This window comes from Lagenorhynchus albirostris, chromosome 11 (genome assembly GCF_949774975.1).
Source record: "Lagenorhynchus albirostris chromosome 11, mLagAlb1.1, whole genome shotgun sequence".
Lineage (NCBI taxonomy): Eukaryota > Metazoa > Chordata > Mammalia > Artiodactyla > Delphinidae > Lagenorhynchus > Lagenorhynchus albirostris.
This window is the reverse complement of record NC_083105.1, coordinates 102,456,947-102,478,783: the sequence shown is the minus strand read 5'-3', so window position 1 is coordinate 102,478,783 and position 21,837 is coordinate 102,456,947. Positions and strand designations below refer to the sequence as shown.

General features: G+C 59.7%; 2 protein-coding genes across 4 annotated transcripts in view; one reads left to right on the top strand and one right to left on the bottom strand.

The window, feature by feature from the left end:
- CACNA2D4 (calcium voltage-gated channel auxiliary subunit alpha2delta 4) overlaps window positions 1–14,730 on the top strand; it is an 81,632-nt gene extending 66,902 nt beyond the window's left edge. The window contains exons 27-38 of the mRNA XM_060167084.1: window positions 4,718–4,779; window positions 5,139–5,183; window positions 5,373–5,435; window positions 8,871–8,941; window positions 9,349–9,424; window positions 9,834–9,886; window positions 10,153–10,208; window positions 10,537–10,557; window positions 11,398–11,515; window positions 12,743–12,855; window positions 13,161–13,243; window positions 13,938–14,730. Of these exons, the coding sequence (XP_060023067.1) occupies window positions 4,718–4,779; window positions 5,139–5,183; window positions 5,373–5,435; window positions 8,871–8,941; window positions 9,349–9,424; window positions 9,834–9,886; window positions 10,153–10,208; window positions 10,537–10,557; window positions 11,398–11,515; window positions 12,743–12,855; window positions 13,161–13,243; window positions 13,938–14,042 (866 nt within the window). The 3' untranslated portion in view covers window positions 14,043–14,730. The remainder of the gene's footprint in view (window positions 1–4,717; window positions 4,780–5,138; window positions 5,184–5,372; window positions 5,436–8,870; window positions 8,942–9,348; window positions 9,425–9,833; window positions 9,887–10,152; window positions 10,209–10,536; window positions 10,558–11,397; window positions 11,516–12,742; window positions 12,856–13,160; window positions 13,244–13,937) is intronic.
- Window positions 14,731–18,927: 4,197 nt separating this feature from the next.
- The window catches only part of ADIPOR2 (adiponectin receptor 2), a 52,314-nt gene continuing 49,404 nt past the window's right edge, over window positions 18,928–21,837 (bottom strand). For all 3 annotated transcript variants that reach the window (XM_060164432.1, XM_060164433.1, XM_060164434.1), the window contains one exon: window positions 18,928–21,641. In XM_060164432.1, the coding sequence (XP_060020415.1) occupies window positions 21,513–21,641 (129 nt within the window). In that variant the 3' untranslated portion in view covers window positions 18,928–21,512. The remainder of the gene's footprint in view (window positions 21,642–21,837) is intronic.

Here is a 21,837-nt window from a genome sequence, read left to right as displayed (position 1 = left end):
AGCTGGGTCTGCATCCTGTTCGGAGGTGGGGGCAGTATCTCCCACCCTGCCTGTAGGAAGGGAAAGCTGATCTGGGTCTCTGTCAAGGGGTGGCTTATTCCAGAGGGGGTACCTGGAGGGGTGCACGGGGGCCCATCTGCCTGGTGGTCCTTCGGAAAGGGGCCCCAGGCCACACAGCCGGGGGCACACGGTCACGCAGAGGTCACTGAGCCTCTTGACCCCTGACCGGGGCTATCTGGGGAGGGAAACGCAGGCAGGCTGGGCCGGGGGCCTGGGGTCAGGTTGCCTGGGGCACCCTGGGGTGAGCCCTGAGGAGGGGCCAAACCCAGCCCCGCCTCCCCGGCCTGGGCTTCTGCTCCTGGCTCTGGGCTGGATGGGAAGAGACTGGTATCAAGAACTCAGAGACGTCTTTACCAGCCAATCAGGACAAAGGAGTGGGAGAAACTGATATTCCAAGGGAAGGCAAGCGTTGATCCAAAGGAAAGAAAGCCAGGCACCGAGTCAGGGGAGGAGTGGCGGCCAGAGCTGGACCCGAGGTGACCTTCCTGGCATCTCTTGAAATCTGCCTGACAGCCGGACACGTGGCATGTTTCTGGCATCCCTCTTCCATTTCGCCTGCTTTCTGGGGGATCCACTGTCAGCCCTGGGTGCAGGTTGAGAGACCCCCCTGACTCAGGATGCTCCCACACCCTCTTCTGTCTGCTCCGCCGTCCGACACAGCAGGGATCCCGTCTCCCACCCCACGCCCATGTCACATGCACCTCACCTGCCCCCAAACACGCTTCCTGTCCCCCAGCTGCAGCAGAGTGTGTGTCCTTCCTGGAGTCTGGGACCCTCTCCTCACCCACGGGGTACATCCCGCTCCTTGAAAACTCAACCAGAGCTCACGTCCTGGTGCACCGTCCCAGGCTAGTGCCCGCGGGACCTTCTTCTCTGACCCATATCACAGAGGACGCGTGGCAGCTTTCTATGGGTGGTTCACCCCCTTTCCTACACCGGGGGCTGTCCCGGAAGAGGGGTCCACCTCGCCAGGCTGGTGAGGAATGAGCCGGAAGGAAGAGCCCAGCCGGGTGGCAGGGGCCCAGAGGCTAGACTGTGTTGCACGCTGACCCGCCATCAGCTGCCTGTTAGCTCCACAGCCCGGGGCTGCCCTGCAGTGACCAGGAGGGATGACCAGGTCTCTGGGGTCCCTGGGCATCAGCTCCCCAGCTGGTACCTAAAAGATGGGCCCCCGCTGACCCCGCAGCCCTCGTACAGGTCAGCACAGTCTGCAGCTGGGTTTCGAGGACAAAGTGGATGGGAGGGTGCGGGGCACGATGGAGTTTCTGCCCCCCCGGGGCATGCTCCCCCCCAGGGAGGGTTTCTGTGTGTGCAGCACAGCTGTTTTGTTTCGCCGTCTGTGATGACAAAGCGGCACGCAGGTGACAGCCAGGACGCAGAGCAAAGAGGTGCATCTCCATACGCCGCCTGCCGCCTGTGGCCTCACTGAGGCTCTTTGTCTGCCAGCTGAGCGCGGGTCCTAGAGAAAAGCTGCTTTGCAGGAAGGCAGGCAGAGGGAAGGCGGGACCCGGCCCCGAAAGGGGACAGGCCGGGCAGGAGGAAGGGGGCAGGAGGAAGGGGCAGGAGGAAGGGGGTCCCATCGCTCCTCCTCCATCCGACTGTGGTAGGTCCCCCTGGGGACCGAGGTCGGGCTCTAACACAAGGACCCGCCAAGCACAGGCCCCGAGGGGGAAGCAGCCTGGAAGGATGGAGGCCTTGCCTGCCCTCGGCCGGGCCTGGCTCTCTCTTCACCATGCGCTCTGCCCTGCCTGCAAAGTCCAGCACCAAGGGCTATTCTCTGCTGCACACAGCAGGCTTCCAGGAGGTGCTGGCGGCAGGGTGGCCAGCCCGGGGTCCACTGGAGCGAGGGAACGGGGGCCGAGGGCCGCCCTGGAGTCTCTCAGGAGAAGACTGGGCTCTCGTGGTGTCTGGGGTGGAAAAGCACAGTTTGGGTTGCGAGGCAGGCGTCGAACAGAAGGATGTGAAACAATTCGAGTCCCGAGGTAAAGCCGTCAGGCGTGGCAGAGCGCGGCTAACAGTTCTCCCTGGAGGAGGTTCTTGTGTCTCGCCTGAATTCCCCGTCTCTTTGCGGGTTCCCTCCTGGGTCCTCGAGGGCACCAGAGCCCGGCTAGATCGCTAGCATTCCGTCCCGCATCTACAGAAGGGCGGGGCTCCACGTGGATGAAGGAGTTCAGCAAGGTGCCCACACCGGAGGTAAGGGGAAGGCTTGCAGAACTGGCTTCCCAGCCAAGTGGCTGACTCAGTGGAATTCACAAGCACTTACTTATTTAGCTCGAAAAATATTTATTGAGCCCCGATGAGTGCTAGGTGCTCTCCTAGGTGCTCTCCTAGGTGCAGGTATCGGAACTCAACCCCCCACCCTCCCGCCTGCTGTTAGCCCCCATGCTAACGGGGCAAGACAGACTATAAATGAGAATAAAGTAAATAAGTCATGCATCTTAGAAAACAAAAAGAGTGATGAGACAGAGGGTGAGCACCGGCGGCAGGGAGGACTGCGGTATCTGGGAAGTCAGGACGCCGCCCCAGGAGACGCTGTTTGGGCTGAGATCCGACCGTGAGAAGGAGCCTCGTCCTGAAGTTCTAGGGAAGAGCATTCCCAGAGGGAGAAAGCAGCTGGTGCAAATGCCCCGGGGTGGGAAGAGGCTTGGCCTGTTTGAGGGAGAAGGATTTGGGCTGAAGTCAGAGGTCGGCGGTGGGGCCTTGGACACCAAATTACAAAGGAATTTCACCTTTGTTCTAAGGGCAGCGGGAAGGCCTTGGAAGGTTTTTAGCAAGAGAGAGACGTGATTTGATCTTCAGGAAGGTCCCTCTCGCGGTTCTGTGGGGAGCGACCCGCTCAGGGTCTGTGGCGTTAATCCAAGTGGCTCTGGGGGTAGCAGTAGGGGTGGAGAGAGTGGGCAGATGCTTGAGGTTCTGGACAAGGGCGGCAGCACTTGGGTGGGACACGGGAAAATGGTAACAATTCGGTAGAAGGTGTGTCCCCACGTGGGGAGGTTTGGGGAGGAAAAGCCAGTTAGGTTTTGAAGTTGTGAAGTTTGAGGTGCCTACTGGTGACCCAAGGGGGCCGGCAGCAGGCAGTTGCAAGTCCTAAATCCTAGGAGCGCGGCTTGCCTTGGAGGAGCCCGTGGTTCCACTGAGACGGAGCCTGGCTCCGGAGAACAGGCTTGAGGTCTCACTCCTCCCATCTCTACCCACAAGCCTCAAAATACTGCTTCATTAGACGGGCACCGACCCCGCTCTCTCAAGACTCCCTGTGGAGGAATCACAGAATTTCTCCCAGCTCAGAGATGCCGGGACTCCGGGAGACTTGGCGGCGGGCGAGACATCGAGAGGCTGAGTCTCGCTCGAGAGAGTCTGAGAGCTTTGACCCAGAGGCCAAGGTCACGGTAAATAAGCGTCCCTAAATCCCAAAGGTTGGAACATCCTAAGCTTTCGTGTGACTCCCCTCTGACAACTGTTAGGAGGTTCCTCTCTTTCATGCAGCCTTTTTCCACAGGTGAGAGAAATCTGTCTAAAGTGAACATCAAGGGTGGTCCTAACAGGAAGAATGAGGGGAGGGGCCGAGGGGCCTCCCCAAGCCTTAGAGAGAAATGGGGGGAGGGGAGCACGCCTCACCTGCCGCTCAGGTGCTGCACCTGGGTCTGTCCTCTTTGTCATGAACCGAGATGTGGGCCTACCAGTCCCCTTCCGGCCCACGCCTTTTACCCGCCCCCCGGACCTTGCAGCAACAAAGAAGCCCCCGAATATGATGCAAAGTCTCGCCAATGAGCCGTCACTGGGGTGACTGCAGAACGTCTCGGGAACGCGGCCTCGTGGCTGGAACCCCGACCCCTCCCCGCATCACGGGCCCTGAGCGGGGAGCTTGCCCAGGCCTGTCAGCCCGCCCCCCCCAATGGGGGCTCAAGCCAGGCCAGAGGATAGAGGCGAGGTGCCTTACAGACAGCGGTGCGTGGGTCCTGCTCCTGTGTTCAGGGCAGGCGGCTTGGGCGAGGCTTCCCCGGCCGTGAAGCCCCAGCGATAGCAGAGCCGGCCTGCTGTGTGGACACGACCTCAGGACACAGCGGGCCTGGCACTCAGCACACTTTCTATATTCTTGTCTCTGACGGTAGGAGGCCGGCCTCATTTCTTTATTCTTTTCCTTTCACTATAACCCGCCTTTCTTTCTATTCTCTGGCCCCAGATTCCTCTTGGCATCTGGGCACTGGCTTGCGTTCTCCAAGCGTTTGGGGACCAGAGCGGCGTGGCGGCCCTTGTGAGCGGCGGCATCAAAGCCTGGTTTTCTGGGGCTGGGAGCCTCCTGCAGGCCTGGGCGACACGGGCCCAACTTGCGAGGAAGGAGCCCTCTTACAGATCGGGCTGGGGGGCCGGAGCGGAGCGGGGGGGAGGGGCTGTAACTACCCACGGAGGCCCTGAAATCCAGCCTCGCTCTCTGTGGGAAAGGGGAGAGCGGCCTTCCCAGGGCGCCTGCCTCGAGCTCCAGGGACGCAGGTCCGGAGCCGCCGCTGCCCCACCAGGAAGCTAGTCTGCAGGCTGCTAGTGGCCCCCCTCCCCCGCTCATGGGCCTTCTCCCTCTGACTCAGATCTGACGTCTTCTCTCTCCACCCCCCCACCCCGTCCCCAAACACCCCCATGGCCTGGCCTGGCCCGCTCCTGGCAGCCGTGGGCGTGCAGATGAGGATGGAGTTCCTGCGGCGTACGTTCTGGGCGGCCACCCGGCAGGTGGGTGCCAGGGGTCGGGGGGGGGGGGCTGGACGCTCAGGGTGAGGACCCCCGACCTGTGCACCTGGCTGCTGCCACGAGCAAGGCCCTGCCTGCATCTCAGCGCCCGGACCCCCTGCACACACTCCCCGCGCGTACACGCAAGGCACGCGCCACGGGCGCACCGCACAAGCACACACACACGTCACACCGTGCACACACCCCCTGAGTACACACCGCATTCACCAAACGGGTATGGGGCACACCCCTGCACACACATCACAGGTGTGCCGTGGACTCCATCCCCACACAGATGCATCACACACACGCACACACCACACACACAGGTGCACAGCTCATGGTTCCCCTCTTCCCTCCAGTGCGGCGCTGCGGAGGGTCCGTGCCCGGAGAGCTGCCAGGACAGTGTGAGCTCCCCACGGGGGGAATACGGTGGGAGAGGGAAGCAGCCCCCAGCCCGCGTCCTCCCGATGGCCAGCCCCTCCTTCCCTGCAGCCCGGGCTCCACACAGAGGGCCTCCCTACACGGTCGGGCAGGCGGGGGCCGGGGCTCAGTGGCAGGGCCTGGCCTTGACCTCCTTCTGGGTCTCTTCCCAGGGCCTGGACTGCTTCGTCATAGACAACAACGGATTCATCCTGATCTCGGAGAGGCCCCAGGAGGTAAGGCACTCGGGAGGCCCAGCGGCCTCGATGGCCAGAGAAAGCCCAGGGCCAACTAGAGGAAAAGGTCTGATGAAAACGGAGTCTCTTCCTAGAACCACAGCCAGCACCGCAAGACCCCCAGATCCAGACTTCTCAACTCACACGCCCAGAGGAAGCCTTACGTCTCGGGTCTCCTCCCACGATTGCTGGCAGGGAGCTGTCCACATGATGAGGCCCCAGCTTTTCTGTCTGCAGCCTTGCCCTGGGGGCCTCCCCCAGAGTCCTACACCCGCTCCTACTGCCCACCCCCTACCCCCTCCGCCTCTCCCCTCTCCCATCAGTCCGTTCAGGCGGCTGTAACAAAACCCACAGACTGGGCAGCTTACAAACCACAGTTCTGGGGGCGGGAGATGCGAGACCAGGGTGCCAGGGGCCGGGGTAGGCCCCGTCCAGGTTGCAGGGCTCTCACTGTGCCCCCTCCTGGCGCGAGGGACAGGGAGGCCTCTGGGGTCTCTTTTCTAAGGGCACCAACCCCACTGTGAGGGCTCTGCCCTGGGGGGCGTTTCAGCATGTGAATCTGGGGGACACACAGGCCACAGCGCCCACCCTTCTATCTCCTTGGGGCTGGGTCCAGGCCTTCCCGCTTCCCGTCTGGACCTCCCTTGTGGGAAATTCTGTCCTAACCCTCCAACCTGGCTTTGCTGCGAAGGGAGTGAACGGTGGCACTCCCCATCACACGGCACGGCTGCGCACCCAGGAACCCCACGTGCCCAGACCGGCCGAGGAGAAGGTACAGCCACAACCTTGTATTTGCTGAGCCCCAAGTTATTTATTTAGCCAGAAATTACACCTGAACCAATGCTGAACACATTCACCTAAAGCGATGCCTTGAAATGAGCCAGGAGCATCAAGGGGCCTCCAGCCTAAGGGACACGGGGTGTGGTCCAGCGGGAGCTTTGCCACTAATCAGACGTGTGGTTGGGTGGCCTGGGCCCATCTCCCCCTCTTGGAATAAGGGCCTGGGCTGCGTGATTTCTCAGGTCTGGGTGCCCAGGTGCCGCAGAGCCGTGGGGAGCGAGCCGATCTATGACAGCAAAGTTACTCAGACTTATATTTCTCTAAGTACGTGTCTACTCAGCGTATTTACCCTTATTTTCTCAGCCATTACATTATCTTATCACCCCGTGTGTAGTTTTAAAAGGCACCTCACATCCTTTGTAAAACAGAGGACGTAAGTGAAATCTAATTTTCGTCACAGGGTTGGGACCTTCCAGGGGCTTCCACACAGCCCCCTCCCCCCCAACCAGGCCCCATCAGGGGTGGGACGTCCCTCCATCATCTCTGGTGACATTATTAGGCTCCTTTTATACCCGAGGGACAAACTGAGGCTCTGCCAGTTCAGGTTATTAACCCAAAAGCTCAGGGCTGCAGAAGAGGCAAACTTTGAACCTAGAGATACACGTAGAGCCGCAACGGGGGGGGGGGGGGGAGGTTCTAGAAGAGCCCTCCCGGGAGGGGGAGCAGGCTGCGGGAGCAGTGGCTTTGATGGGACCGAGAATTTGTAGGGCGGGGCTGGCGTCCTCGCTGGGCTGGCGGGTGTGGCATCCGGTCTGCCAGGGGTCATCCTCCCGCCGAGCCCCTGCCCCAGGTCATTAGGACCCAGAAGGCCTGGCCTGCGTCAGTCTCCGGGGCTGGTGCCGGGGCTCTGGGGGCTCTGCGGGTGGCGGTCTCCTCCCCCTGGACGGCTCTGACCCCAGACTGGGCTGTGAGGCTCTGAGACGGCTGGAGGGGGTAACGGCGTGTGCGGGCAGCCCTGTGTCAGGAGTCACGACGCCTGTGCTCGGTGGACACTGGAGACTAGAGTGAGGCCTGGCCTGAAGGTCCGCGGAGCACGGAGCTGGAAGCCGGGCGCTGACTGTCCAGCCATCCAGCCATTTCTGCTTTTTTTAAACTCCTTCACTCCACAGCCCTGCCGCACTTACCTGTTGCTCTGTAACAAGTCACCCCCAGCTGGAGGGCTTACACCCCAAGACCCACGATCTCCCAGCCTCTGTGGTGAGGAGCCGGTGTGCTCGGCGGGCGGGCCAGGCTCGGGGTCTCCATGAGGCATCAGCGGGGCCTGACCTGCGAAGGGCCAGATCCCGCTGCCCCAGGGGCCTCCTGGGCTGCGGAGAGCCAGTGAATGTCAGCGGCATGAGGCCGCGGTGCCCTGGGACCGGCTCTCAGAAGGGACAGCGCCACTTGGACCGTGTTCTGTTCACTAGAAGCAGGTCGCTGGGTCCAGCCTACACGCAGGGGAAGGGTACAGAGCCCTGAGGCCCAGGAGGCTGGGCGACTGTGACCCGCCCAGGCTCTCCCACCACAGACCCCTACCCCCTCCCCAGACACACCCAAGAGCCTCAAGGGCCCGTGACCTGGCCCCTCCCCCTTCGTTTGCCCCTCCCCCTTTCCTCCCTGGGCCTCAGAGTGCGGTAGGGGGACCAGTAGCCTCTGGGGAATTGATAGAAATGCAAGTTCTCAGGCCCCGCCCCAGACCGAGTGAACCAGAAACTGGGAGTGGGCGACCACCTGCACTGCAAGCTCCCCCCACCCCGCCGAATGTAATGAGGTCCAAGGACCACTGCCCGGGCCTCTGCCAGTGGTCTGGACGCACCTTGCCACCTGGGCTCACGTGCCGGAAGGCCCAGGTGACACTCCCTGTTCTGCCAGGTCCGTCCCGGGGCCCAGGGAGGGAGGCCTGTTGCTTCCATGGTGCCAGTGGGGGCTGCCCTCCCGGAGAAGAGGCGGGTGCTCTCTGCCAGGGCAGCCTGTCCTGGAGGTCACGTTGAACGGGGGGCACCTTTCTCCAGTGTCCAGGAGCTTGTCTTACTCTCAGGAAGCTCCCCTTCCAGAATCAGGGGTCTGGACAGCGGGGATATCGGTGAATAAGCCTGGAGTCAGGACAGACTCGGGGGACAGGCTCGTGGGGAGGGAGCCAGCCTCCCCAGGAGCCTCGGTTCCACCCCGATCAGGAGGCTCAGATCACTCAGCCTCGCCCTGGTCGCTTCCCTCACTCTGCCCTTCAGCAAATGCGCAAACAATCACCATGGCCTCTGGGGATCCGCCCGCCAGGATCTCGCTGTCTGGTAGCACAGACACACACACATGCACGTGCATAAAACACGCACGACAAATCAAGTTTCACCTTCCTGCACGCGATTCACCCAGAAGTGTTCAAAGAATTCTGCACCTTTTAAAAGCAAACCTGATTGCAACGCCTAGATTGATTTCACACCAACTTAGAATTTAAAAGCACTGAGAGGCGTGGCTGGAGCTGTCCCAGGAGAGGGCCGGTGGAGTGGAGTCAGATGGGCCACGATTCAAGGGCGTCTGGAGAGGAAACCCAAACACAGGTAAAGTCTGGCACTCAGAGCAATGTCCTCATCCTGCTTTCCCCCCTCCTCGCCCTCACAGATGGGACGATTCCTGGGGGAGATGGACGGCGCCCTCATGACCCAGCTGCTCAGCATGGGGGTGTTCAGCCGGTAAGTAGGGCAGGCGTCACACACCCCCCCGGAATACACACTGAGGAGGGGGGGTCGGATGCTAAATGGACCAGACAGACTTCAGAGCCCGACCTCAGAACCCACAGTGAGCCCCACAGGGCTCCAGAAGCAGCCTTTCTGAAGCCTGGAACTTGATGGGGGCGGGGGAGGGGGGAGGACGGGGAGGGGGGAGAGGGGCTGAGGTCATGTGACCCTTAGCAGGAAAACCAGATTTGCCGTTCGTTGTCTTTGAAGCACAAAGACAAGAACAGAAATGTCGTTTTCTGACCTGCTGATCACGCACCCTCCTGGATCCGGGTGTCCAAAACCCTGGCTGCAAACTCCCCCAGGGCGGGGGCGGGGCGGGGGATGGGGTCCGGACTGCCATGCCCTGCTTCTGGTTTCAGAGTGACCATGTACGACTACCAGGCCATGTGCAAACCTCAGACCCACCACCACAGCGCCTCCCAGCCCCTGGTCAGCGTGAGTGCCACCCCAGACCCCGCCCCCGCCGGACGCCAGCCTGTCCCTTTCTCTCCAGGGCCCCAGGGCCACTCAGTCCTCTCCCAGCGCTCCCCGCATGCAGCCCGCTCCCCCGCACCAGGGTCTTATCTGGGCGGCCTCAGGGCAATTGCTCTGGCAGAGGAACAGGCTGCAGCCCCTTTCTTGACTGGTTCCCCACCTTCACCCCCAGTGCCGTCCACACATCATCAGGGACCCCAGAGATGCCACCCAGTGTGATGACAAGCATCGTCCGCCCTGAAACCCCAGAAACCGCAGCTTCCCGCTGCTCCCGCTGCCGGGAAGGGGCAGGGGAGACCCCGGGGTGTGGTCTCTGATGGTGCAGAGCGAGGGGGCCCTGGGGCTCACGGTGTGTTCCCTCTCCTCCCAGCCCATCGCTGCCCTCCTGACTGCTACCAGGTGGCTGGTGAACGAGCTCTCGCTGTGAGTGAGGGGCGGGGGGGCTTTGTGCAGGGGTGGTTTATGAGGGAGCCCTTTGAGGGGAGCTGCCGAGGTCCCCACAACCCCAAAGGAGGAGGGTGAGGCCCCCAGGTGGAACCGGCCAGGCCTGTATGGGGCACCCCTCCTACATGCCACTGCCACCAGGAGCCCTCAGCAGGGACAAGGGTGTCCTGGGGGCGAGAGGCAGACAGCTTGGGGCCCCACTGGAGAGGGCAAGCAGGTCTCCAAGATTCACTTGTGCCTGACAGGCTCCTGCTGGAGTGGAGCGCCTGGGGCTCCTGGCGTGGGGACAGCGGGGCCGAGGGTGAGTGTTGTTCCAGCCTCCACCTGGGAACCGTCACCTCAGGGGGAGGGGCGGGGGCTCCGGAGTCCACCGCTCACATCTGTCCTGTCGGCTTCTCTCATCACCTTCCCTCACCCCTGTGTGACGTCACACCATCCCGGGTACCACCAATCCACGTGACATCATCCATCCCACGTGACGTCATTCACCCCGTGTAACATCATCCACCTCGTGTGACATCATCCATCCCATGTGATGTCATTCATCCCGTGTGACATCACGCCCACATGTGACATCACCACCTGTTTGATATCATCACCACCCCATGCCGTGCACGGGTCCTGGACAGCCAAGGCCGTCTTCCATCACTGTAAGTAGGGCAGCCAAGGAGCTGGGTGCTGGGCTGGGCGCTGTCCCGGGAAGCTCCCTCCATCTGGACCCCCTGACTCCAAAGGCCCCTCCCAACTTACAGCCCTGCTCCTTCGGGGTGTGGGTGTAGCCCAGAGCTCATCCCACGCAAGCGCAGCCCTGCCCCAGGGAAATGCAGCACCCCAGCCCTCTCCTGGTCTGAGAGCGCTTACAGCGCCAGGAGGAAATCTGCGTGGTCCCGAGGCCGTGGCCCCTCGCGGGCGAGCGGGGTCTGCTCCCCCAGGGGTGGACGTGGGCTCCCCCAGGGGTGGACGTGGGCTCCCCCAGGGGTGGGCGTGGGCCCTCCGGGGCGGCTGCCAGGCCTTTGCCCTGGGTTAGCTGAGTCCTTTCTGGGCCGACTCGAGGGACCACACAGGCCCCACTGAGGAGCCCAGGAAGCTGGGCGCAGGGCCCCCGCCTGGCTCTCCAAGTAGTCACAGGGGCAGGGGGCGGGGGCAGACCCAGGGCTTGTCCAGGAGCTTCCCCCCTGCACGGAGGGAGGGGGGAGAGGACGAAGGGCTGCCGTCTCCCAGGGCCCCCTCCAGCCCCTGCCCTCCTCTCAGCCCCTGGACGTCACTGCTGATGGTGAGGAGAGAGACGGGTATCCCCAAGGGTCCCCAAGCGCGTCACCCACACGCAGCCACTCCCCTCCCCCGGCCCCAAGTCCTGGCCGGGAGCCACCTGCCAGTGGACGGGTGTCTCACTCCTGGCGCGGTGACCGCACTGCCCGGGTCGTCAAAGCCCATCCCCGCAGCTGTGGCCGAGGCGCCCCTGAATCCACGCCCTCTCCGTGTCCCCGCAGCCCACAAGCACAAGAAGCAGGACGTGCTGCAGCCCTGCGACACCACCTACCCCGTGTTCGTGCACGAGACGGCCATCCGGGGGGCCAACGGCATCGTGGAGTGCGGGGGCTGCCAGAAGTGAGAGGGGCTGAGTGGGACGGGGGAGGGATACGCGCGGGCGAGGCTCAGAGCAGAGACCACAGGCTGCGCGCCCAGGGCACCAAGTGCGGGGCTGGCCGGGGACGGAGAGGCGGCCCGAGGCCAGGGCAGGCTCGAGGAAGGGGCGCCAGCTCTCCCTTAGACGTCCGTCCACACAGAGGACTGAGAGGCCCCGGGATGCTCCTGGGAGTGGCTGGGGCACCTGGCACTTCCATCCCTGGGTCCCACTCCCGAGGGGAGGTCGCTGGTCCCCCAGCTCCGCCAGGCCCTGACCCAGGGAGGAAGGGAGGCCTGGCTGAAAGTGCTGGCCCGCTGACTCTCACCTGGACCCCGGGCCGGCCCACCCCCAGGAGGTTCTGTCCTGACCCCGAGGCTATGGTCTCCCCTAGGCTGTGCTGGAGGGAGGGATTCTACCATCACCGCAGCCAGTTTCTCGGGAATATTGTTATTTGTACACTTATCTCAGAGGCTGGCAGTGCGGACACACGAGCAGTGTGGGTAAAGCCAAGTCCTCAGAGCAGACGACCTTGATTTAAGAGGGGCTGTGTGGCCTCAGGCGCGTTACTTAACCCGCTTCTGGCTTCAGTTTTCCCACCTGCAAAACACGGATAATACCAACCTCATACGGCGCGGTGAAGGTTAAATATATATGTGTGCCTGTGTGCACATGTGTATGTATGCATGTGCGTGTCCACGTGTGAGTGTGTGCACGTGCATGTAGGAAGTCCTCCACCCCACAGCAGAGGCCGAGCGGTGGCTGTCGCCAACGCACTGGCCGAGCCAGGGACCACGACTGGCTTGCACCTGCGCTCCCTGCCCTCCAGGCGGCGTGTGGGACTGTGGGACCACCTCACGGCCCGGCGCGAGCACTGCATCCCCGCCCGGAGCAGGGGCGGCCGCGCAGCCCTGTTTGCTTGGGACAGTCCTGACTTGCTGTCCCCATGTGTGTCAACAGCAGCTCCTGTCCCCTCCCCCGCAGATGTTTGGGCTTCCTCACTTCCAATCTGCTAGGAAAGGAGCAGAGCAGCTGCAAAGGCTCGTGGGGAAAATAAGCCATGCAGCCCATCGGTTGCTGGGACGGTTCCCGGGCTCCCCCCACCCCGGGCTGACCCGGCCCCTCCTCACACCCGCCTCCAAAAGAGCCTCCCCTACAAGCCCAGGGCCCAGCTGCCGCAGGAACCTCCACAAGCCACCTCTCTGCCGCAGGACGTTCGTGATGCAACAGATTCCCTCCAGCAACCTTCTCCTCCTGGTGACGGACTCCGCCTGTGACTGCAGCGTCTTCCCGCCAGTCCTGCAGGAGCCTACGGAGGTCAAATATATCCTCCCGACCCTCCAGCATGTACGGGCGAGGGAGGGGTGGCGGGTAGGACATGACACTGAGGGGCTCAGATTTTGAGAGGCAGAGGCCAGCCTCCCTTTTGCCACCAACACCACCCCTCCCCCAAGAGCATCGCTACCTGTCCTCCCCCCTCCCCGGGGCCCCGGTGCTGCTTCTGACCCCGGAAGCCACTTCCAAGGCAGCTGGTCCCACCAGAGGTCAGTTCTTCCAGAGCTCGGCCCCCAGAGTCTCCAGTACCAGCTCCGTCGGCAGGTGTGTTCACCTTAACAGGGAGTTCTGCACATAACGCCACGGTCAAGTGTGACAAGATGCGCTCCCGGAAGCTCCGCCGGCGACCGGATGCCTGCCACGCCTTCCATCCAGAGGTAGGGGCGGGGGGGGGGGGCTCCACCCCCAAACCCTCAGCCCTGAGCTTGTGCCCTTCAGATGTGAGCGCGTCTGGACACGTGGATGCAGCTGTGAGGGCACCCACACGTGTGCATTCACGCTGGGCCCCGTGTCATTCTGATACTAAGTCAGCGGGAGGGACCCGGGGTGTTTTACAAGGAGAGCCGCACCTCCCAGGGTCGGGGCCCTCAGTGCGTCATAACACAGCCTCTCCGTACGGCCCTCACTGCACTCAGCTCCACGTGGTCCAAGCAAGTAGGAGGAAACCGTTAGGCACGTAATACCGCTGGTGACGGGCCCTGTGCACCCACCACGTAGCTGGGCTCCTTGTACATGGGGCCGTCCCTGCTGGACATGGCTGCCTCCACACCCAAGGTGCTCCCAGAGTCCAGGGCTTCTCTGAAGCCCTTCTAAGAGGATGAGCCCACAGCCCCTCCAAGGCTGGGGCCAGCGAGAAGGCTCGAGTCCAGCTCTGGGGCTGAGTGAGCAGCCTCTGCCCTCCCCTAGAAGGCAGGGGTCTAAGAAAGGGGGCAGTATTCCCTCCGCCTGCTGGAACTTCCCTCTCTCCCCAGCCCCTTGGCCCCTATTAGTTGGCCCCAGCGATCCCTCTCCAGACCCCCGGCCACCTCTGCCTGGGGCGGTCACCCCATCGTGAATGCTCTGGGTTCACAGGAGAATGCCCAGGACTGTGGCGGCACCTCGGACACCTCAGCCTCACTCCCCCTGTTCCTGCTGCCTCTGGGTGCCTGGGTACTGCTGCCCCAGCTGCTGCGGTGACACGTGCTCCGGCCGGCCGGTTTTGACAAGGTGACCCTTCCAGAGACATTGTAAAGAGTCAGCAGCTGAAGTGGGGTCCAGCGCTCTACACTTAGGTTCTCACCCAGGTCCATGCTCATCCAGTCTTGGGCTGATGGTCCCCTGCCCCCGAGATTGCCGGACGGAACCAGAAATCACTCCCAGAGACCTTCCGGGTGCCTGGTACCGTCCACCCCGCGTCTCAATGGGCAGCCTCCCTGCCCTCCTACCTTCTCTTTGGAGTCCAGCGTGAACTCAATTTGGACCAAGACAAAAGAGTTTTGTTCCGTCTATTCCCCAGAAGTCCAGACCCAGCCAAAGAAAGGGGCAGCTCTTCCTAATGAATCTGGTTGGTCTTCAGTAGAATCCAAGGACTTAAATGTACTGAGAAAGAGGAGAGGAATGAGGCCAACAGCAGAAAGGGGAGGAGGGCAGGAACGGGCCCCACGGGAAACACATCTGCCCTAGGGTGAGATGCCTGATGGGGGATCAGCTCAGCCTCCCAGCTGCAGCTCAAAAGATGTGTGTGTGTGTGTGCGCGCGCGCGCGTGTGCATGTGCGTGAGAGACAGAGACAGGAGACAGAGACAGACAGAGAAAAGGCAGGGTCCTTTACATGAACATGGCCACGCATGATGTCCACAAACTGTTGCTATTAAAAACATCTTTCCAAAGCCCTAGTGTTTACATCCTTCTAAGAAAAAGCCAGTAGGATAAGCTATACAGCTGCTGCCTCGGAAGAGGGTGCGAAGTCAGGGGAGGTGGTAGGGACGGCTGCAGCCAAGCAGAGGGGTCCCAGGAAAAAGAGGGGTCTTCACGGTGGCATGGTCAGGGGGCTCCTGAGAGCTCCAGGCCCCCAGGAGGTCCAGGTCCCAGGCTGGTCTTTTTCTGGCCACTGATCTACAAGAGAGACTACCTGAATCTGTCCCTGGGGTTGGAACTTTGGGGAACACTGCAATTTGCAAAGCGGACTCCAGTGAGAAGGGAGACACATCTGGGTACCCCTCCCTCAGGGTCTCGGTGCCGGGGCCTCCTCCCCCGTAGAGCCGGCTCCCCAGGGACCACAGTCCCCACTGTGGGAGCAACACTAAAGGCGGAACAGTGCAGAAACTCTGGGGTGGCCTCCGATCTCTGAGTTTAACCGGCCTCCCAGGAGGAGGTCCAGCCCAGCCCCATGACGAGCAAGGACCATGTGCGCTGGGCCTCTGGGGACCCCCTCCCAGCCCCCCACACTCACACGTGCAAGCTTCCCACCAGCAAACAGCCTCGCCAACTCCTTCAAACACACGATGACGTTCGTGAAGCGCCTTCCACGTGAGGACACGTTACTCTCACTGCTGTCACGTTCCCCGTATCTACCTGTGAGGTGGGCACCAGTGGCCCAGTGACAGCTGAACTGGAGCCTCAGAGAAGGTGAGGGCCAAGGCCGGCTCGCTCAGCAGCCAGTTTGCGAGGCAGAACAGTGCTTGGAGAGCTGAACGCACCGTGGAAGGAACAGGCACCAACTCATCCAACCCGTACAACCACCCGCTGCCGTGGGTCCTATTCGCTCCTAGAACAGGAAACCCAGGCTCGGAGTTGAAACCTGGCTCCAAGTTATGGGAAGAGTATTGTGAGGCGTGAACGTGAGGCTCATACACTGAGCCTGAAACTGTGTGGCCTGCAGTCAGCACTAGTTACATGTCACCTACTCTCATCTATCAGAGCATCCTGTTTCGTGGCGGAGAGCCTGGAGAAATGACCATTTGGAGGTCAAGAACAACAGGCGAGGTCACAGGTGTCCACCTGGCGCAGGTGGGCGAGGAGGCAGCGGCGGGCCCGTCTCCCGCCCCCTCGGCTGCTGCAGCCCAGCTCCCCACTTGGTGTCACAGAGACCTCGTGGCAACAGCCCCTCCCTGCTGGGGCCCCTGGCTACCCTGCACCCTTCTGCAGCAACAGTACAAGCCCAGACCCTGACCGCCAGCCTCTCTCCAGGACAGCGTCCCATTCCCCACCCAACCAGGGAGAGCCTTTTCAGGCAAATTTATCAACTATCTTGGCCAGGTAAATTTTTAATATTTATTTATTTATTTAGGCTGCGCCAGGTCTTAGTGGCAGCACACGGGATCTTTAGTGGTGGCATGCAGACTTCTTAGCTGTGGCATGCGAACTCTTAGTTGCAGCATGCATGCAGGATCTAGTTCCCCGACCAGGGATCGAACCAAGGCCCCCTGCATTGGGAACACAGAGTCTTATCCATTGAACCACCAGGGAAGTCCCGGCCACATAATTTAAAAACCAAGCTTAGGCATGCCCTAGAGCCCTCACGCTGCAATTACTGAACCCGTGTGCCACAACTACTGAAGCCTGCACAGCTACAGCCCGTGCTCCACAACAAAAGACGACGCCACAATGAGAAGCCCACGCACCGCAACGAAGAGTAGCCCCGGCTCGCCACAACTAGAGAAAGCCTGCACGCCGCAACGAAGACCCAATGCAGCCAAAAATGAGGGACTTCCCTGGTGGCACAGTGGTTAAGCATCCGCCTGCCAATGCACAGGACATCGGTTCAAGCCCTGGTCTGAGAAGATCCCACATGCCGCGGAGCAAATAAGCCCGTGCGCCACAACTACTGAGCCTGAGCTCTAGAGCCCGTGAGCCACAACTACCAAAGCCCACGCGCCTAGAGCCTGTGCTCTGAAACGAGAAGCCACTGCAATAAGAAGCCTGCACACGGCAGAGAAGAGTAGCCCCCGCTCACCACAATTAAAGAAAGCCGGTGTGCAGCAGTGAAGACCCAATGCAGCCAAAAATAAATAAACTTAAAAAAATAAATAATTTAATGTAAAAATTAAATAAATGAAAACCAAACTTAGGAAGTGCTGGGGTAACTCCTGGCCTCATCTGCTTCAGCCCCGTCTCCGCATGGCCAGGAGTGGACTGTAAGGCCTGAACTCCCTTTCAGAACCAACGGAAGCAAAAACCGTTTGATACACCGTGGTTCTAACCACCCCCAAAGGACAGCAGGGGGCAGCCTGGCTCAAGCTAAAGAGCCATCACCTTGATTTCTGAGGAACAAAGTTAAAACCAAAGCCATTTAGTCGATGGCAAGATTCTGGGCACAGAGGCCTGAAATCCCTATTCCTATAAACACCGTCACCTCGTGGGAGACCGAGAGCACAAGGTACCGCCAGTGCCTTCCTCAGGGCAGGGATATACTAACTCCTAAGCCTGCCTAGTAATGTGTGTATTTTAGTGGAAGTGCTGCTGTCAGGTAAAAGGCTCCAACCACCGCTTCACAATGCCACGTGGAGTTTCGGTTTGGGAGGGCAAGGGAGCAGACACCTCTCGAAGTCAAGGAAGCAAACACGGAGGAGGAATGAGAGCAAGAGGTTGGCAAAGACGCTAGCCAATCCCTGCGGCTCATCTGAGGGATACTGACCTCGGGGAGCTGGGCTCACAGGTGAGAAAGCAGGTCCGGGTCCCAGCAGGCCCGGGCACTGTCCCCAGGCCAGGGCAGCAGTGAGAGGCCTTTCCTCCCGCGTGGCTGGACATCTGCCATCACTGCGGAAGGTAGAGCTGGACTGGACTTGTTTGCCCCAAGGCAGGCAGCTGAAGGTGGGAAAATCCCTCCAGCGGGACACAGGGACTGGGGTCAGTGCTCCGTGCTGAGCAGACCCCTCTGGAGACCAGGGATTATTCCTGGGGTGATTCGGAAGCAACGGCACCTGGAGCCATCTCCAGGCCGCAGAGCCCTAGCAACCGTCGGCCCAGATTCAAACACATCCCTATCCACTTCCTTTCCAAGGCCACGGACATGGCTGAGAAAGCCTTCCAGCTCAGCAAAGGACTAGGGAAAACCAGGGGGTGTCTGTAGGCCTCGAGGACTGTCACCAAGAACAGGACGCCACCAGTTCCCATTCCCGGGTGACCTACGCAAAAACCCTCAAGTTATTTCTACACTTAAAGTGAGAATTCATCCAAATACTGGAAATCCCCCTGAAAATACTAAATTTACCTAAGGCAAAGGGGTTGGGATCTCCTCTTTTCTCAAATTACATGGAAGGGCTAACAAACGCCCAACCTTCGGGTCAATATACACGAGACCCTTTAATCCAGTGTTCTTCTTCGTGTAAAGAAGGCTGGCATGGGCGTCAGACCTGCCCCTTGCAGCCTCCTCACCTATAGAACAAGAGTGAAACACCACAGACGTGTTCGGTGGGTGCTGCATTCAGTGGGATGAGGCATTGAGGCCTTTAACAGATCCCTCTGCATGAGGCACTCCTTAGGGAGTACTTTTGTAACTTTAACAATAAATTAAGAACTGCCCCTTAGAGCTAGCTCTCCCCTCCATTCTACACCTGGTACCCCCAGTTATGATGAAAGCATGAAGGCTGGGAAAATCTGAGTTGGGCGTAAGCACTTTGTTTTTTAAACTGCACCATCTTTATTAACTCATTACTATCCTGCCAGCCTTATAACACATTAAGAAAATTCAATGGAAACGCAAAATACACAAATTACAAGGCTATCTAAAATTGCGAGAATTTTCAACTCGCGCAAACCCTCAACGTTATATGTGGAAGTGACAGTATACAATGTAACTTTCAAACAATTGGTAGCCCAACTGAGTACACACACCCCCTAAATGTCCTCAGATACTCTATTCAGTATAGAAACTACCCCTAGTGGCCAAAGAATTCTATTAATAATTCCACAAGATCTTAACTTGTTGAAAAGTTAGTCCACGGAGAGCTTTTTCAGAATGGTCTTCAGCACTCAGACTGGGACATTTCCAAAAATTTAAGCTTCAGTGACTAAGTTCAGGCTTCAAGTAAGAAGTACCAAAAGCTATGGAAAGGAAAGTTGAGGCAGTAAAAACAACAAAGTTCATATTCCATTTGGTTCTTTTTATTAGAAGGTGAGCAATACAGCAAGTAGGGAAATCCCATGGTGAATGGAACCATCACATAAATGCCTTTCTGGAATCCCAACCCTCTACGATCCCCAAAATTGTGCTTTGTGGCTTCAGCAACTTATAAACGGTAAGGGGGAAAATACCGAAAAGGCCACTATTTAATGGTGAAAGGATGAAGCTGTTAGCGGTCCTAACCAGCCTAGGACCCAAAAAGAAAATTAAAATCTGCACAGAGCAAGCAAGCCTCTGCCTGCTGAGAGTAAGGCATCCAGGCACCAACCTGTGAGAGTTCTCAGCGAGCTGAGACGTGCGCGAACGGCGGGGTAGGAGCTGCAGACACACCCGTGGATGGGCGTACACGCCGCCACGCTCCCCAGAGCGAGCAGCGGCTGCTACTGGAGGACGTCTTGAGTGGTGTTAGCTTCATTTTCCTAAGGGTTTGTGCTGTGTTGAGCCCGATTCCGCTCCTCCGTTGCAGTGTGGGGCGACCGGGCCCTGGACTGCCGCTTCTGTTGGTGGCGTCACAGGGCTGTGCAGACACACGCCCTGCCCCCCGAGGTGCGTGACCAAAGAGCAAGTGTGGCTTCTGATATGTGCTGCTGCTTCATGAAGCGAAGTGTGCTTCCTCCCAGGTGGGCCCGTCCTGCTGGGCTGGGCTTCCCCACGGGGGTGACACCGCTCATCCTTCTGCCGGCACGGCACCAGCTCACCCACTGAGTCTTTCGCTGAGCCCACCCGGCACCCAGGGCAGTGACCTCACTCAGAATCAAAACTCTCGTAAGTTCTTCGCAAGTTCTTCAATGGATTCTTTCTTCCTGGCCCCCAGCTTTTGCTGGAGATTGGAAGGGGCGAGAAAGTATAACCAAGGAAAAACCCCATACTGAATAAACAGGAGACCCTTCCCATTCCCCCAAACACCCCCTGGAGGCTGCCGACCCCCACGCTCGGGGACTCGACATTCACTGCTAGTCCCCGCCACCCCGAGGATGTAGTTTAACCGCCTGAAATCCTGGCTGAGAGTAAGAAACTGGACTCAAGGGTTATTCTGATGGCCCTCCCATGAGCCCAGGTCAGGATTCCGTGAGCCAGACCCTCCCCTACCGCCTTTTGACACCCTAACAGGGCACCTCTGGGACATGAGCAGCCTTTTTCACTTCGAGCAGCTCTTCAAAGACTTAACAGCTTCCAGGATCTGGCCAGACCCCATGGCAATAACATAGCATTTCCTTGTAAGACTTGCCACCACCCTAGCCCTGAAAAGTGGGGTCCTGGGGTGCTGGCCACTCAGGCACTGGCGGGGCAGTGGGCTCTGCTTTAGGGGCATGCCGCTGGCTTTCCTGTTTGTGGAGAGGTGATGCACCTGCCACCCAGGGTCACCAGAACAGCACCACAGGCAAACGCTCTCTCACCCACGTAAATGTGTCAGGGGCACCTGGAATCCCTCTGTGGCTGGCTCCATGCCAGGAACTATGATGCCAGGAAAGGTCAATTTTTATTCCTGGGGGGAGGAAGGGTAGTTTCATGGAGGAAAACGTACAGGGTGGTCCAGAGCTCCACAGCAAGGACACGGAACACTCTCACCCCCGCCCCACCCCTGGCAGCCAGCCGAGTCGCCACCAAGTTGAAGAGGACGCCAGGAAGGGCTGCGATGGGCCCCTGTGCCAACAGTGCCACCCCCCCACCGCCCCTCTGCCAGCCTAAGTGACTTTCCCAAGTAGGCGGCTCTCTCTAATGACACAGTCACTAGCCTTGATCTAACACATCCCGTTAGCCTTTCACGCGCTGTTTCCACTGAGAAAACGCACGCTGCTCCCGTCCACCTCGGGGCTCCCGAGGGCTCTCAGGTGCGAGAGCGGCCATGCGACTGCCGGGCTGGGCCGTAGGCTCTGCCCCACCAGGGCCCAAGGTATGCCAGCCTTCAGAAGGCACCCTGGTGCACAAGGCATTATACATTCTGGGGCTGTCACCTGATCATCCTGCCGTCGCTTGTGCAAAATTGAAACAGTGTGTGGTACTTGCATGTTTCATTCTATACAAAAATCGTCCCTCCCTCCCCTACCCCTATGTTTTAAACATTTATATAAATTTTTATTTAAACAGTAAGTTAGAAATCTTATTTACATTAATTTCTTTGTTCTCCCAAAAGCACACCCCCCCCCTTATAGGATATAAATGTTCACCGAAACTGGTTTGCGTTACTGTTTTCAGGAGAGAGGAGGGAGAAGAATGAGCCTCCAGCTAAACTGTCCCAACATCTACGAAGAAGCAGGACATGGATCAGAAGCCAGCTTGCCCGGGTCTCACAGTGCCCTCACTCAGCAGACCCAAGAACAAGGCAGGGTTTGGGTCGTCTCTCCTCTTCTCCACCTCTGAGGTGGGATTTATTTTTGTTTTCTCTTCCCAGTCGCAGACCACCTGGAGCCCTGGGGCATCGCAAAGCCCACGAGGCTGCCAGGGTTTGGGGCTCCTCCGGTACTGGCGTCACCGGCCAGTGAGGGGGCCTGCAGGCACCGCAGGCCCTGGTTAAGGGTCACAGTCCCCGGGCACCGGCAGGTATCACAGTGCATCTTCTTCACTGCAGCCTCCGCCGATCATGAAGCGGAACTCCTGGAGGTTCGAGACACCGTGGAAGTGAACGAAAGCGCCGGCCACCACGAAGATGTGGAAGAGCTGATGGGAGTGGAACTGGAGCAGGGCGGGGTGTGGGGGGAGAGAGACACATTGTTAAACGTTGGCAGAAGGTCCTGAAGATCACTTACGCTGAGCAGGGGGCGGGAGTGGATGCCACAGCTCAGATTCCAGGCATCCACAGACCTCGGAGCATGCAGCAGGCATATCACATTCTGCTGAGTTGAAGGCCAGCTGTCCCCACAGAAATCAA